This window comes from Biomphalaria glabrata, chromosome 5 (assembly GCF_947242115.1).
Source record: "Biomphalaria glabrata chromosome 5, xgBioGlab47.1, whole genome shotgun sequence".
NCBI lineage: Eukaryota > Metazoa > Mollusca > Gastropoda > Planorbidae > Biomphalaria > Biomphalaria glabrata.
The window spans coordinates 35910557-35928430 of NC_074715.1; the positions used below are offsets into that span (position 1 = coordinate 35910557).

The 17874-nt window shown below is 38.1% G+C and overlaps 1 protein-coding gene across 5 annotated transcripts in view; it reads left to right on the top strand.

The window, feature by feature from the left end:
* Window positions 1-17429, top strand: part of LOC106064858 (putative tyrosinase-like protein tyr-3) — a 29142-nt gene extending 11713 nt beyond the window's left edge. For 2 of the 5 annotated variants that reach the window (XM_013223506.2, XM_013223498.2), the window contains exons 2-8: window positions 9445-9778; window positions 10815-10989; window positions 11173-11285; window positions 14322-14579; window positions 15555-15780; window positions 16646-16791; window positions 17236-17429. In XM_013223506.2, the coding sequence (XP_013078960.2) occupies window positions 9468-9778; window positions 10815-10989; window positions 11173-11285; window positions 14322-14579; window positions 15555-15780; window positions 16646-16791; window positions 17236-17380 (1374 nt within the window). In that variant the 5' untranslated portion in view covers window positions 9445-9467 and the 3' untranslated portion in view covers window positions 17381-17429. Of the gene's footprint in view, window positions 1-4; window positions 143-9381; window positions 9779-10814; window positions 10990-11172; window positions 11286-14321; window positions 14580-15554; window positions 15781-16645; window positions 16792-17235 lie in introns of those variants that run through there. The other 3 variants (XM_013223492.2, XM_056030007.1, XM_056030008.1) reach the window with 3 other exon arrangements.
* The last annotated feature ends 445 nt before the right edge of the window (window positions 17430-17874 follow it).

Consider the following 17874-nt stretch of genomic DNA (forward strand, 5'->3'; position numbering starts at 1 on the left):
GCATTTTTATAATCTTCACACTCTATTTTATTTTATAAGTACTAGTAGACCAATGTTTATGTATTAATTAAATATGTACTTATAATGGATAGGATGTAGTACGGTCTGTCGTGGTTGACATGTAGCTTGATTGATGGTAGCGGTAGGACTCGTTGAGATTTCTTTTATAGTTTATATTCATCTGCATAAAATATCTTTTCTTCTATATTTAATTACTTAATTTTGTGAATTCCCAGGGGATCATAGAAACCGAAACCACACCTCTCCACCGAATTTGGTTCTGAGGAGCTTTCTTCATTTACTCCCATGTCATTCCAGTACCCTTAGCTTCACTGGTGAATGACCTCATCCAGCTTTGCTTGGGTCTGCCCACTTTCCTCTTTCCTTGAGGATTCCAATCAAGTGCCTGCCTTGCAACACTGGTAGCTGGTTTTCGCAGGGTGTGTCCGATTCAGCTCCACTTTCGCTTTTTTATCTCTTGGGCTATGGTGTTTTGTCTAGTTCTCTCCCACAAGTATACAGTATGCCTATCTTCTTTCGTATTGACAGTGCCTAGATTCCTATCTTCTTTTGTATTGACAGTGCCTAGATTCGTATCTTGATTTGTACAGACAGTGCCTAGATTCCTATCTTGTTTCGTACTGATAATGCCTAGATTCGTATTTTGATTTGTACAGACAGAGCCTAGATTCCTATCTTGTTTCGTACAGAAAGTGCCTAGATTCCTATCTTGTTTCGTACAGACAGTGCCTAGATTCCTATCTTGTTTCGTACAGACAGTGCCTAGATTCCTATCTTGTTTCGTACAGACAGTGCCAAGATTCGTGTCATGTTTTGTACAGACAGTGCCAAGATTCGTATCTTGATTTGTACAGACAGTGCCTAGATTCCTATCTTGTTTCGTACAGACAGTGCCTAGATTCCTATCTTGTTTCGTACAGACAGTGCCTAGATTCCAATCTTGTTTCGTACAGACAGTGCTTAGATTCATATCCTGTTTCGTACAGACAGTGCCTAGATTCCTATCTTGTTTCGTACAGACAGTGCCTAGATTCCAATCTTGTTTCGTACAGACAGTGCCTAGATTCCTATCTTGTTTCGTACAGACAGTGCCTAGATTCCTATCTTGTTTCGTACAGACAGTGCCAAGATTCGTGTCATGTTTTGTACAGACAGTGCCAAGATTCGTATCATGTTTCGTACAGACAGTGCCTAGATTCGTATCTTGATTTGTACAGACAGTGCCTAGATTCCTATCTTGTTTCGTACAGACAGTGCCTAGATTCTTATCTTGTTTCGTACAGACAGTGCCTAGATTCCAATCTTGTTTCGTACAGACAGTGCTTAGATTCATATCCTGTTTCGTACAGACAGTGCCTAGATTCCTATCTTGTTTCGTACAGACAGTGCCTAGATTCCTATCTTGTTTCGTACAGACAGTGCAAAGATTCGTATCATGTTTTGTACAGACAGTGCCAAGATTCGTATCATGTTTTGTACTGACAGTGCCTAGATTCGTATCTTGATTTGTACAGACAGTGCCTAGATTCCTATCTTGTTTCGTACAGACAGTGCAAAGATTCGTATCATGTTTTGTACAGACAGTGCCAAGATTCGTATCATGTTTTGTACTGACAGTGCAAAGATTCGTATCATGTTTTGTACAGACAGTGCCAAGATTCGTATCATGTTTCGTACAGACAGTGCCTAGATTCCTATCTTGTTTCGTACAGACAGTGCCTAGATTCCTATCGTGTTTCGTACAGACAGTGCCTAGATTCCAATCTTGTTTCGTACAGACAGTGCTTAGATTCATATCCTGTTTTGTACAGACAGTGCCAAGATTCGTATCATGTTTTGTACAGACAGTGCAAAGATTCGTATCTTGTTTCGTACAGACAGTGCCTACATTCCTATAATGTTTCGTACAGACAGTGCCTAGATTCCAATCTTGTTTCGTACAGACAGTGCTTAGATTCATATCCTGTTTCGTACTGACAGTGCATAGATTCGTATCTTGATTTGTACAGACAGTGCCTAGATTCCTATCTTGTTTCGTACAGACAGTGCCTAGATTCCTATCTTGTTTCGTACAGACAGTGCCTAGATTCCAATCTTGTTTCGTACAGACAGTGCCTAGATTCCTATCTTGTTTCGATCAGACAGTGCCTAGATTCCTAACTTGTTTTGTACAGACAGTGCCAAGATTCGTATCTTGTTTCGTACAGACAGTGCCTAGATTCCTATCTTGTTTCGTACAGACAGTGCCTAGATTCCTATCTTGTTTCGTACAGACAGTGCCTAGATTCCTATCTTGTTTCGTACAGACAGTGCCAAGATTCGTGTCATGTTTTGTACAGACAGTGCCAAGATTCGTATCATGTTTCGTACAGACAGTGCCTAGATTCGTATCTTGATTTGTACAGACAGTGCCAAGATTCGTGTCATGTTTTGTACAGACAGTGCCTAGATTCCTATCTTGTTTCGTACAGACAGTGCCTAGATTCCAATCTTGTTTCGTACAGACAGTGCTTAGATTCATATCCTGTTTCGTACAGACAGTGCCTAGATTCCTATCTTGTTTCGTACAGACAGTGCCTAGATTCCTATCTTGTTTCGTACAGACAGTGCAAAGATTCGTATCATGTTTTGTACAGACAGTGCCAAGATTCGTATCATGTTTTGTACTGACAGTGCCTAGATTCGTATCTTGATTTGTACAGACAGTGCCTAGATTCCTATCTTGTTTCGTACAGACAGTGCAAAGATTCGTATCATGTTTTGTACAGACAGTGCCAAGATTCGTATCATGTTTTGTACTGACAGTGCAAAGATTCGTATCATGTTTTGTACAGACAGTGCCAAGATTCGTATCATGTTTCGTACAGACAGTGCCTAGATTCCTATCTTGTTTCGTACAGACAGTGCCTAGATTCCTATCGTGTTTCGTACAGACAGTGCCTAGATTCCAATCTTGTTTCGTACAGACAGTGCTTAGATTCATATCCTGTTTTGTACAGACAGTGCCAAGATTCGTATCATGTTTTGTACAGACAGTGCCAAGATTCGTATCTTGTTTCGTACAGACAGTGCCTACATTCCTATAATGTTTCGTACAGACAGTGCCTAGATTCCAATCTTGTTTCGTACAGACAGTGCTTAGATTCATATCCTGTTTCGTACTGACAGTGCCTAGATTCGTATCTTGATTTGTACAGACAGTGCCTAGATTCCTATCTTGTTTCGTACAGACAGTGCCTAGATTCCTATCTTGTTTCGTACAGACAGTGCCTAGATTCCTATCTTGTTTAGTAGAGACAGTGCCTAGATTCCTATCTTGTTTCGTAGAGACAGTGCCAAGATTCGTATCTTGTTTCGTACAGACAGTGCCTAGATTCCTATCTTGTTTCGTACAGACAGTGCCTAGATTCCAATCTTGTTTCGTACAGACAGTGCCTAGATTCCTATCTTGTTTCGATCAGACAGTGCCTAGATTCCTAACTTGTTTTGTACAGACAGTGCCAAGATTCGTATCTTGTTTCGTACAGACAGTGCCTAGATTCCTATCTTGTTTCGTACAGACAGTGCCTAGATTCCTATCTTTTTTCGTACAGACAGTGCTTAGATTCCTATCTTGTTTCGATCAGACAGTACTAGATTCCTATCTTTTTTCGTACAGACAGTGCTTAGATTCCTATCTTGTTTCGATCAGACAGTGACTAGATTCCTATCTTGTTTCGTACAGACAGTGCCAAGATTGCTATCTTGTTTCGTAGAGACAGTGCCAAGATTCGTATCTTGTTTCGTACAGACAGTGCCTAGATTCCTATCTTGTTTCGTAGAGACAGTGCCTAGATTCCTATCTTGTTTCGTAGAGACAGTGCCAAGATTCGTATCTTGTTTCGTACAGACAGTGCCTAGATTCCTATCTTGTTTCGTACAGACAGTGCCTAGATTCCAATCTTGTTTCGTACAGACAGTGCCTAGATTCCTATCTTGTTTCGATCAGACAGTGCCTAGATTCCTATCTTGTTTCGTACAGACAGTGCCAAGATTCGTATCTTGTTTCGTACAGACAGTGCCTAGATTCCTATCTTGTTTCGTACAGACAGTGCCTAGATTCCTATCTTTTTTCGTACAGACAGTGCTTAGATTCCTATCTTGTTTCGATCAGACAGTGCCTAGATTCCTATCTTGTTTCGTACAGACAGTGCCTAGATTCCTATCTTGTTTCGTACAGACAGTGCCTAGATTCCTAACTTTTTTCGTACAGACAGTGCTTAGATTCCTATCTTGTTTCGATCAGACAGTGCCAAGATTCGTATCTTGTTTCGTACAGACAGTGCCTAGATTCGTATCTTGTTTCGCACAGACAGTGCCTAGATTCCTATCTTGTTTCGTACAGACAGTGCCTAGATTCCTATCTTGTTTCGTACAGACAGTGCCTAGATTCCTATCTTGTTTCAATCAGACAGTGCCTAGATTCCTATCTTGTTTCGTACAGACAGTGCCAAGATTCGTATCTTGTTTCGTACAGACAGTGCCTAGATTCCTATCTTGTTTCGTACAGACAGTGCCTAGATTCCTATCTTTTTTCGTACAGACAGTGCTTAGATTCCTATCTTGTTTCGATCAGACAGTTCCTAGATTCCTATCTTGTTTCGTACAGACAGTGCCTAGATTCCTAACTTTTTTCGTACAGACAGTGCTTAGATTCCTATCTTGTTTCGATCAGACAGTGCCTAGATTCCTATCTTGTTTCGTACAGACAGTGCCTAGATTCCTATCTTGTTTCGTACAGACAGTGCCAAGATTCGCATCTTGTTTCGTACAGACAGTGCCTAGATTCCTATCTTGTTTCGTACAGACAGTGCCTAGATTCCTATCTTTTTCCGTACAGACAGTGCTTAGATTCCTATCTTGTTTCGATCAGACAGTGCCTAGATTCCTATCTTGTTTCGTACAGACAGTGCCTAGATTCCTATCTTTTTTCGTACAGACAGTGCCAAGATTCCTATCTTGTTTCGTACAGACAGTGCCTAGATTCCTATCTTGTTTCGTACAGACAGTTCCTAGATTCCTATCTTGTTTCGTACAGACAGTGTATAGATTCCTATCTTGTTTCGCACAGACAGTGCCAAGATTCGTATCTTGTTTCGTACAGACAGTGCCTAGATTCCTATCTTGTTTCGTACAGACAGTGCCAAGATTCGTATCATGTTTTGTACAGACAGTGCCTAGATTCCTATCTTGTTTCGCACAGACAGTGCCAAGATTCGTATCATGTTTTGTACAGACAGTGCCTAGATTCCTATCTTGTTTCGCAAAGACAGTGCTTAGATTCGTATCTTGTTTCGCACAGACAGTGCCAAGATTCGTATCTTGTTTCGTACAGACAGTGCCTAGATTCCTATCTTGTTTCGTAGAGACAGTGCCTAGATTCCTATCTTGTTTCGTAGAGACAGTGCCAAGATTCGTATCTTGTTTCGTACAGACAGTGCCTAGATTCCTATCTTGTTTCGTACAGACAGTGCCTAGATTCCAATCTTGTTTCGTACAGACAGTGCCTAGATTCCTATCTTGTTTCGATCAGACAGTGCCTAGATTCCTATCTTGTTTCGTACAGACAGTGCCAAGATTCGTATCTTGTTTCGTACAGACAGTGCCTAGATTCCTATCTTGTTTCGTACAGACAGTGCCTAGATTCCTATCTTTTTTCGTACAGACAGTGCTTAGATTCCTATCTTGTTTCGATCAGACAGTGCCTAGATTCCTATCTTGTTTCGTACAGACAGTGCCTAGATTCCTATCTTGTTTCGTACAGACAGTGCCTAGATTCCTAACTTTTTTCGTACAGACAGTGCTTAGATTCCTATCTTGTTTCGATCAGACAGTGCCAAGATTCGTATCTTGTTTCGTACAGACAGTGCCTAGATTCGTATCTTGTTTCGCACAGACAGTGCCTAGATTCCTATCTTGTTTCGTACAGACAGTGCCTAGATTCCTATCTTGTTTCGTACAGACAGTGCCTAGATTCCTATCTTGTTTCGATCAGACAGTGCCTAGATTCCTATCTTGTTTCGTACAGACAGTGCCAAGATTCGTATCTTGTTTCGTACAGACAGTGCCTAGATTCCTATCTTGTTTCGTACAGACAGTGCCTAGATTCCTATCTTTTTTCGTACAGACAGTGCTTAGATTCCTATCTTGTTTCGATCAGACAGTTCCTAGATTCCTATCTTGTTTCGTACAGACAGTGCCTAGATTCCTAACTTTTTTCGTACAGACAGTGCTTAGATTCCTATCTTGTTTCGATCAGACAGTGCCTAGATTCCTATCTTGTTTCGTACAGACAGTGCCTAGATTCCTATCTTTTTTCGTACAGACAGTGCTTAGATTCCTATCTTGTTTCGATCAGACAGTGACTAGATTCCTATCTTGTTTCGTACAGACAGTGCCAAGATTGCTATCTTGTTTCGTAGAGACAGTGCCAAGATTCGTATCTTGTTTCGTACAGACAGTGCCTAGATTCCTATCTTGTTTCGTAGAGACAGTGCCTAGATTCCTATCTTGTTTCGTAGAGACAGTGCCAAGATTCGTATCTTGTTTCGTACAGACAGTGCCTAGATTCCTATCTTGTTTCGTACAGACAGTGCCTAGATTCCAATCTTGTTTCGTACAGACAGTGCCTAGATTCCTATCTTGTTTCGATCAGACAGTGCCTAGATTCCTATCTTGTTTCGTACAGACAGTGCCAAGATTCGTATCTTGTTTCGTACAGACAGTGCCTAGATTCCTATCTTGTTTCGTAGAGACAGTGCCTAGATTCCTATCTTGTTTCGTAGAGACAGTGCCAAGATTCGTATCTTGTTTCGTACAGACAGTGCCTAGATTCCTATCTTGTTTCGTACAGACAGTGCCTAGATTCCAATCTTGTTTCGTACAGACAGTGCCTAGATTCCTATCTTGTTTCGATCAGACAGTGCCTAGATTCCTATCTTGTTTCGTACAGACAGTGCCAAGATTCGTATCTTGTTTCGTACAGACAGTGCCTAGATTCCTATCTTGTTTCGTACAGACAGTGCCTAGATTCCTATCTTTTTTCGTACAGACAGTGCTTAGATTCCTATCTTGTTTCGATCAGACAGTGCCTAGATTCCTATCTTGTTTCGTACAGACAGTGCCTAGATTCCTATCTTGTTTCGTACAGACAGTGCCTAGATTCCTAACTTTTTTCGTACAGACAGTGCCAAGATTCGTATCTTGTTTCGTACAGACAGTGCCTAGATTCGTATCTTGTTTCGCACAGACAGTGCCTAGATTCCTATCTTGTTTCGTACAGACAGTGCCTAGATTCCTATCTTGTTTCGTACAGACAGTGCCTAGATTCCTATCTTGTTTCGATCAGACAGTGCCTAGATTCCTATCTTGTTTCGTACAGACAGTGCCAAGATTCGTATCTTGTTTCGTACAGACAGTGCCTAGATTCCTATCTTGTTTCGTACAGACAGTGCCTAGATTCCTATCTTTTTTCGTACAGACAGTGCTTAGATTCCTATCTTGTTTCGATCAGACAGTTCCTAGATTCCTATCTTGTTTCGTACAGACAGTGCCTAGATTCCTAACTTTTTTCGTACAGACAGTGCTTAGATTCCTATCTTGTTTCGATCAGACAGTGCCTAGATTCCTATCTTGTTTCGTACAGACAGTGCCTAGATTCCTATCTTTTTTCGTACAGACAGTGCTTAGATTCCTATCTTGTTTCGATCAGACAGTTCCTAGATTCCTATCTTGTTTCGTACAGACAGTGCCTAGATTCCTAACTTTTTTCGTACAGACAGTGCTTAGATTCCTATCTTGTTTCGATCAGACAGTGCCTAGATTCCTATCTTGTTTCGTACAGACAGTGCCTAGATTCCTATCTTGTTTCGTACAGACAGTGCCAAGATTCGCATCTTGTTTCGTACAGACAGTGCCTAGATTCCTATCTTGTTTCGTACAGACAGTGCCTAGATTCCTATCTTTTTCCGTACAGACAGTGCTTAGATTCCTATCTTGTTTCGATCAGACAGTGCCTAGATTCCTATCTTGTTTCGTACAGACAGTGCCTAGATTCCTATCTTTTTTCGTACAGACAGTGCCAAGATTCCTATCTTGTTTCGTACAGACAGTGCCTAGATTCCTATCTTGTTTCGTACAGACAGTTCCTAGATTCCTATCTTGTTTCGTACAGACAGTGTATAGATTCCTATCTTGTTTCGCACAGACAGTGCCAAGATTCGTATCTTGTTTCGTACAGACAGTGCCTAGATTCCTATCTTGTTTCGTACAGACAGTGCCAAGATTCGTATCATGTTTTGTACAGACAGTGCCTAGATTCCTATCTTGTTTCGCAAAGACAGTGCTTAGATTCGTATCTTGTTTCGCACAGACAGTGCCAAGATTCGTATCATGTTTTGTACAGACAGTGCCTAGATTCGTATCTTGTTTCGTACAGACAGTGCCAAGATTCGTATCATGTTTTGTACAGACAGTGCCTAGATTCCTATCTTGTTTCGTACAGACAGTGCCAAGATTCGTATCATGTTTTGTACAGACAGTGCTTAGATTCGTATCTTGTTTCGCACAGACAGTGCCAAGATTCGTATCATGTTTTGTACAGACAGTGCCAAGATTCGTATCTTGTTTCGCACAGACAGTGCCAAGATTCGTATCATGTTTTGTACAGACAGTGCCAAGATTCGTATCTTGTTTCGCACAGACAGTGCCAAGATTCGTATCTTGTTTCGCACAGACAGTGCCAAGATTCGTATCTTGTTTCGCACAGACAGTGCCAAGATTCCTATCATGTTTTGTACAGACAGTGCCAAGATTCCTATCATGTTTTGTACAGACAGTGCCAAGATTCGTATCTTGTTTCGCACAGACAGTGCCAAGATTCGTATCATGTTTTGTACAGACAGTGCCAAGATTCGTATCTTGTTTCGCACAGACAGTGCCAAGATTCGTATCTTGTTTCGCACAGACAGTGCCAAGATTCCTATCATGTTTTGTACAGACAGTGCCAAGATTCCTATCATGTTTTGTACAGACAGTGCCTTGAAGCGCCAGATTGCATAAAGATTGCATAAAGATTGCATAAAGGGTGGAAAAGGGGAACCTATTTATGAATCTGTCTTCAGAATTTATGGATTGCCTGAAATCTGTTTCAGTTATTTGTTATATCTTTTAAAAAAAATATTTTTATCACTTTTAATATACTTTCTGTACAAAGTGTCAATCAATAAAGCAAAAAGATTTAAAACAAAATTCTATATTTAATTTCAATAGTTTCTATTTTTTGTTTTTTTGTTAACCCATGCCGGCCTGGTTTTATCTTAGTACATTTTTATTGTTGAATGAGATAAAAAGTCAAGACTAATACAATGAACACGTCTTCAACAGTTGATAACTCTCTTGGCAGCAAGATGATGACGTCCCTTGTTTTCATCTCTTCCCTCCTTCTCTGTGTTTTAAAACCCAGCTTAACAGAATTGAATACAACTGTCGAGCTGTTGAGTTTTAATTCAACGAAATACGTCTCGATACAATCTACAACAACGAACACTCCATTTGAATTAAATACAACGGACACTCCATTTGAATCAAATACAACGGACGATCCGTTTGAAACAGATGCCACGGAGGATCCTTTAGAAGTGGATGAAGATGATGATTCATCTAATAATGACACGAGTAGCGATGAGCCACCGTATAGGTACAGCGAAGATCAGTTGAGGTAAGCTAGTTCCCTGTATTACAGTAGTCAAAGATACCAACTCACATATTGAAGATCTCACCTAGAAGATAACGATTTTAAAAAATATATACTTTACGTTTGCGCCCACTTAATAGGCTGCCATTTCAATCTTTGTTTTTTTTTTAAAAAAGCTGATTATATTTTGGTATGGTTACGTTAAGTCAACTTGATTTGTGAGTTTCTTTTTCTGTCTTTTTTGGTGGCAAGCCGTCTAGTAACTCTTTAGTTTTAAAAGTAAGAAACTCTTTACTCTTAGAAACCTCAACGCAAAAAAATCATTCTCATGAAATTTATATCCAAATAGAAATGACCAAAATGCATGTAGACATTCTTGAATTTATCTGAAACACAAACACGCTGGATACGTTAGTGCTAGTTAGTTATATTATATCAAGACACAAAGAAACCAGAACAGAAGTAAAATAGAGCTTTGATAGGTATAACAAACGAATGTTCATATTTGATTAGAGTAACACCATTAAGAAAAAATTCTAAACTTTGAAACCCTTCAGGATAGAAGATTAAAAAGTAGAATAGCAATAATCCGCAAAACACTGAACCCTAACTTGAAAACAACTAAACACAACCTAATCAAATAGTCAGGCCTATACACAGATCAAGAAACATTTCTTATTCCATATGCTACGTCCAATTTGAATAATTGCTTCTTTTTCACAATGTCATTAAAGCATGTAACGGGTTGCCTGAATCAGCCAGAAAAACCATTAACCCTTTAGACGCGTGTGGTAGTTTAGCCTCAAAACACTAGAATTGTAATTCCATTTTGTATGCACTCTTGAAGAAAAGCTCAGCACTTTAAGGGTTAACTAAGCAGAAGCTTAGCCCTTCATGCATTTCGAGTTAGATATTACCGACATTCCATGAAAAGTTAGCAATAATACTCTAAATGTTTTATTGAATTGTTAATATGAAGTAATGCAATACTTGATGTTGGTCTGCCTGAAGCTATTCTATAAACAAAGTAATATTGTACTTAATGTTGCTTTATTTCAAGCTATTATGCTCATCTGTATGAGAAATTTATGGAGCGTGTTCCAGGTCTGCTAGACAGACAGAACGTCACCAGTCTCCCGCCATCCAAGATTTGTTTAAGGAAAGAATACAGACTTCTAAGTGACCAGGAAAGAGCGAGGTTCCATTCAGCTATCAACACTCTCAAGAATGATATTGTAAGGAAAGTATTCGTTTGATAGTCAATCTAAAGCTGTATAAATAGAGAATATTTAAACGTATACTTTCTGAATACATTTATCAATATAATGACATATAATAAAACACGAATATCAAAATTGTGTAATATTTATATAATGCACTATGTCAATTAACACACTGACTTGTCTTACCTTACCCAGTCTGTGAGACCCAATAAATACGACGCTATTGCACTTATCCATAGTGGAGGGAATCTCAAAGTTGCTCATAGAGGTCCCGGATTCCTAGGATGGCATAGGCTGTATCTGATGATGTAAGTGGCCGTGGCTCTGTACATTTCACTCTACATTAGGCGGTACACATTACGTTTTACAGTATAGAGAAAGTAAGTTCAAAAACAGGTTGGTGCTGGGGGGGAGGGGACGAAGTAAAAAAAAAAGTGACGTAACTTTATACAGTCATGAGGATTTTCTTTCTCATCAATAAGTCATGTGCATTTGTTTTCTATTAAATTTGGGGAGAGGGCGCTGCATGACTTAATTTCTTTTTTTATTTAGAAGAACAAGTAATAGATCATTGTAAAAAAAAAAACGCGATTGCTGCTTTGTGTTTAAATAAAATTTTATAGGATCTGATAAGATCGGATCTCATTGGATCAGATTTAATTGAATATGAATAGGATCGTATCCACTAGATTGTGATCTGATTTGATCCAATCTGATAGTATCAACGAGGAGGATTTAGCCCGCGTCGCCTCATCGTGGCGCCTTCGTGGAAACGTCTAGCAATGGAACTAGATAGGCTAAGAACGGGAAGCGAACAAGGCCCCTGCTGGATACTCTGGGTGAGCTTTTTTTTTTTTAATCTCGCTCGGGGTGGGGATGGAACAAAAGCCAGCAACCCAGTCCAAAAAGTCTGCCACACCGTTCCACAAAGGGGCCGATATCAGTGTCCGGTTAGATGGAGCGTAGGTCCCTGCACGGAACTTGGCTGTTACAGTATATGAGACAAACTCCCCATGGCTAGCGCTGCCCTCGGCCACTTATAGCGAGTGGACCCAGAACCGAGGCGTGGTGTGCTTTGTACGCAGTATGGTCCCCCTAACTCGGTCCATTGCCGTTACTGCTGGGGGCTCTCCAACAGGACTTTGGGTGAAGAGCTCCGGGTCCAAGCCTGTTCGTTGGATCAAAGGCGCTTAATTCCTACTGGACTTTATCAAAGACAGCATCAACGAAAAGACAAAAAAAAAAACAGTATGGAGATCGACCTCACGACATTCACTTAAGCCTATTAGCGCGACGCTCTACCAGCTTTGTTTCGAAATTTCGAGACTTCCAACTAGTGAGTTGTAACAATTTGTTTGTTACATTTCTACCCATGAAAAGAGTGTAAATAGCATAATGCACTGTAAATTAGAAAAAAAAAAACCCCACTTATTTCTGTCTAAAGAGTAAAAAAAAAAATTACTTTGTAATTGTACAAAAAGTTCTAGATAAATCTTCTGGTATAGCTTCCAGTTCCTACGAATAAATCGCCCTGCCCTAGACTAAACAAAAAAAAAACCTGCTCTCAAACAATACGTGTCTAAAACTACTAGCATTGTAATTTTTTCCAAATCAAAAAAAGTATTTTTGTTGAATGAATTAAAAAAAACAAACAACTTGTATTGAATAGATGAATCAAACTATACACATTTAATGAATAGATGAATCAAGCTGTACACATTTAATGAATAGATGAATCAAGCTGTACACATTTAATGAATAGAAGAATCAAGCTGTACACATTTAATGAATAGATGAATCAAGCTATACACATTTAATGAATAGATGAATCAAGCTGTACACATTTAATGAATAGAAGAATCAAGCTGTACACATTTAATGAATAGATGAATCAAGCTGTACACATTTAATGAATAGATGAATCAAGCTGTACACATTTAATGAATAGATGAATCAAGCTGTACACATTTAATGAATAGATGAATCAAGCTGTACACATTTAATGAATAGATGAATCAAGTTATACAATTTTAATGAATAGATGAATCAAGTTATACAATTTTAATGAATAGATGAATCAAACTATACACATTTAATGAATAGATGAATCAAGCTGTACACATTTAATGAATAGATGAATCAAGTTATACAATTTTAATGAATAGATGAATCAAACTATACACATTTAATGAATAGATGAATCAAACCATACACATTTAATGAATAGATGAATCAAACTATACACATTTAATGAATAGATGAATCAAACTATAAACATTTAATGAATAGATGAATCAAACTATACACATTTAATAAATAAATGAATCAAGCTATACACTTTTAATAAATAAATGAATCAAGCTATACACTTTTAATAAATAGATGAATCAAACCATACACATTTAATGAATAGATGAATCAAACTATACACATTTAATGAATAGATGAATCAAGCTTTACACATTTAATGACTAGATGAATGAACTCTACATATTTAACTAAAATATTTCTCCTAGGGAGCACAAGAACTGAGCCGGCCTTACGAATTGCGGGGCCCAATATGATGGATGCTTGCGAGGCCCCTCATCTAATTTTCTTTTTACAATAACAAGCCTTACTCGTTATAACATGCATATAAAGCAAATCAATCGCATAAGTCGCTAATGGGTTAATTAAAATTACGTCATCGTATGATACATTAAATAGGTTAACCCTTAAGTCTTACATCTTTAAAGGTCAGTGACAAGAGGCATGACTGATAGCGATATGCTAAATGTAAATTGCGGGGCTACTGCCAGGAGCGGGGCCTAAAGCCGGCTATGCACAAGAACAGGGGTTCTCAACCTGTGAGTCGCGATCCCTTCGGGGGTCGAATTACCATTTGCCAGGGGTCGCCTAAGACAGAATTTTTTTTTGTCTATTTATATTTGATTTTTTTTTTCTCTTTTTTTTTTTTGGTCATATGATTTCTTAAGTGTTGTATCAAGCACATTTGTACCATAGATGGTATACATTAAAGATATTTTTTTTTATTTAAGCACAAATTTATTTTACTCTAACTATAATCGCATAAAGCTTTCCTATGCAAATACATCATGGATGTCAGATACATACATTTGAAATATGACTATGATTTTATATCATTAGCAAAATCACAAATAGGACTATGAACGAAATATATACTACGGTTGGGGGTCGGCGCTTAGTGGAGAATCGTATTATGGGATCGCCGAGCTAAGAAGGTTGAGAACTGCTGCAAGAATATAAGAGCTAGACAAAACAATGAGGATAATAACAAGTTTACATTAAAATTGAAATCCTAAACTCAGATTGTAATCTTTCAGCTATGAAACAGCTCTTCAAGAAGTAGACCCGAGTGTCTGTCTGACTTACTGGGACACAACTATAGAATCTCGCCTTTACGACCCCTCCGAGTCCTCTCTTTGGTCGCACGAGTTACTGGGCTCACCTGAGGGTCGTGTGACTAGCGGTCCTTTTGCCAACTGGACAACGCCGACAGATAAACCGCTTTCAAGAGAGATAGCACAAGATGGCGGCCTTTTTACACCAAAAATAATTTCAGATATACTGTCAAGATCAAGGTAAACATTTCAGAAAACATGTCAAGCTAAATATACAAGACATGTTATGTGTAACAAATATACAAGACATGTTATATCTCACAAATATACAAGACATGTTATGTCTCACAAATATACAAGACATGTGTCAAACCTTTCTTTCTTGCCCCCCCCCCTTCCACTTGTCACGAGCTCATTTGACTTCATTTTAAATAGATATGTACCGGTGTCATCATTTTGGCTATCTTCCTTCTCTCCCCCCCCCCCGCCTCATTTTCCCAACAGGTCCAGACAAGTGATAGGATCATAGCGTAGTGAGAAAGTGATAGGATCATAGCGTAGTGAGAAAGTGATTGGATCATAGCGTAGTGAGAAAGTGATAGGATCATAGCGTAGTGAGAAAGTGATAGGATCATAGCGTAGTGAGAAAGTGATAGGATCATAGCGTAGTGATTAAAATAAAATAAAAATGAAATAGCACTAAACAAAATAAAATTGGTAAACATAATATTAATCACACAGATTTATTGTTGTTGGTCTAGATCTATTACCAATTTAATTACATGATTGATTCAAACTGCTTTGTTTATTTTTTTAAAGTATTTTTTTTTTGTTTATAAAGTTAGAGAATGCATTTTTTATGTATAAATATTATCTTGTTATTTTTGTAATCGAGTGATTTAGATTAGTAAAGATGGACATCTCCGATGGGAACCGCATCTGAGATTTTGTGATACAAACTTTTATTCTTGTCAATAACTTTGGCTTAATTAGTCGTATAGACTAATGAAAAGAAATTATTTTAATTGGGTTTAATATTTAAAATACCAAACACATTAATTTTAAGCTTTTAAAAAACAATAACAGAAATACAAAAAGAATAATAAACCCAGCAGTTAATTAGTATGATCAGATATGGTCAGATCTATAATTAGTTTAGAATTGTGAGTTTAATTGTTATTTCTTTGTTCCCACAATTCAATGGTGTATGTGCAGACCCGAAGAGATCACTACATCCAATACGACAAAACCAAAGTTTGACCTCGAGTCGTTCCATGAAGGCGTCCATGCATTTTGTGGTGGAGCCATGAAGTTGTTTGCCACAGCCGCCTTTGATCCATTGTTCTATCTTCTGCACACTTTTATAGACCTGATTTGGAGTCTGTTTAGAGACAATCTTAAAAAGCATGGAGTCGATCCTGAGACGTTTCCAGTCATTAAAGTAAGTTGCTCTATTTACTATAATCTTATAGTTTTCTAATTGCACTCATTGTAGTTAGATATAAATGCATTTCTTAAATTTTATAAGTATTATATTTCCTATAGAAAGTAACTCGTTTGTAAAAAGTTTCATTAAATGGAATAGAAAATTATAGATTTTGATTATTTGTTGATAATTTCTTCATTTGCAAAACGACTATAAATCATTTCCTACAAGCGTGATCAATGCCTGGGCAATTGCTATGCTCGGGTAGGGAAGCAAGGAAGCAGATGTTTAGGTTCAGAGTGGGTAGCCATTAGCCAGCCAGAAGATGACAGGATTTGACGCCTGTTGCTCTCCGTTGCTTCTTCTGTAAACGATCACACTTCAGCTACCAATATTTGAGTGGTACGTGGAGGTCAGGTGTTGGACTGATTGTCAGAGGCTATAAATAATAATCTTACGAACCTTTTACATTGGAGCAAACGACTTATTATTCGGCATTTCCATTCTCAGTATTTATGACAAAGCTTATATCAACTCACTCTTGTCAGTCTGTTTGTCCATCTGGTACAATTTTCGTACTTGCTATTTCTCCCACTTCCCATTCTCGGATCAAGTTGAAGCTTTGCACAACTTTTATTGTTGCTTAAAAAAACATGAATCCATTAAAAAATAATCAATTGATTAATTAAAAAGTATTTATTCATTACTTTAATTGTTCAACCTTTTTATTAGACAAGACAGTTAGAGAAAGTGAGTAGATTAAAGCTTTTGTTAAAAATTCCAAGTATAGCTCAAGACATATCTGTTTTATTATTCGAATATTGTCTGTCAAGCTCAACTCAACAATCTATTAAATACAAACTTTTGTAACGTATTTCAGAACTCTAGTCATCTACATAGCAGTAACTCGCCGACTTATTTCGGTAATCTTACCCACACTGATGGCTACTCCGAGATCTTGGCCAACTCTGTGACTTATTGGAAGTCTCCTGTTTGTAATGAGACGAAACCAGACTGTGACTCAAGGTGATTCCCATTTTAATGATTGATGAAATTACGGAGATATTTGTTTTCTTTCTAACACATCTACTAAAATGTTATTAGTGGAAATTATCAAGGACATTTTTATTTTTTTTTTTACTTTGCTTGTTGTAAGATTTCTGTGCCTTTTATTTCCCTTCTTCTTGTTGAAGATTCATAACTTCAAACTGGGAAGAGTTTACCCAACTTACAGTCACTTTTTTTTTTATTAGATCTATACTCTTCATTTTGTATCTAAAACCTTTAGTATAATTGTAAGAATAGTATTCCGATCTAAGAGACACAAAAAGAACGTATCTTTTCAATGTACTCATAGTGAATTGTAGGCTAAGTTCATAAGAGTCAATGTGTACGTCTGGAGTGTCGTTAACTGTATAGACCAATATCTATGTGACATTTGATAGTGATATTTGATTCTATGTTTCACAGGTTTCTGATCTGTGAGAAAGAAAGTGGGCGGTGCCTGCCTACCATTTCAAACGATACCATCACGGCGAATATGTCAATGGGTGAACCCGATTATTTTGATGATATGGGGTGGACTACCAGATTAGTTGATTTTGATGACGACTAAACATACTAAATAATAGTTTTAATCTGGGATTAAAGTCAAATACATTTTTGCATGTTTTTTTTTTCTTCAAGATCGATGTGTTTAATTAGATGTTAATTTCAGTCTAATCATCTGTCTGTCTTTTTTTTTCCATCTGCAAGTACGTGTTGTGTGTGTGTGTGTGTGTGTGTGCGTGCACTTCAACTACAGGTGTGTTATTCACTTGCATCGCTTAGTTTTTTCAATCATTCCAATTGTATAGGTCCTAGTTAAAGGGAAGTAAACCTTAGAGAGAGAGAGGCGTTTCTTGAACTGTGGGACGTGTCTCCTTGCTCCTTAGATGTCCTGACAAGTAGGTGCGTAGAGCCGGAACATTATTGTTCGATGTGCATAAAGTCAGCAAGAAGACGTCTCAAATAGGCCTACCATGAAGATGATCTTAAAGCGATGACTCCCATAGACGTGATTTGAACCTGGCATAATAGTTCTGCCTCATTCTTTACGCATACCACCTT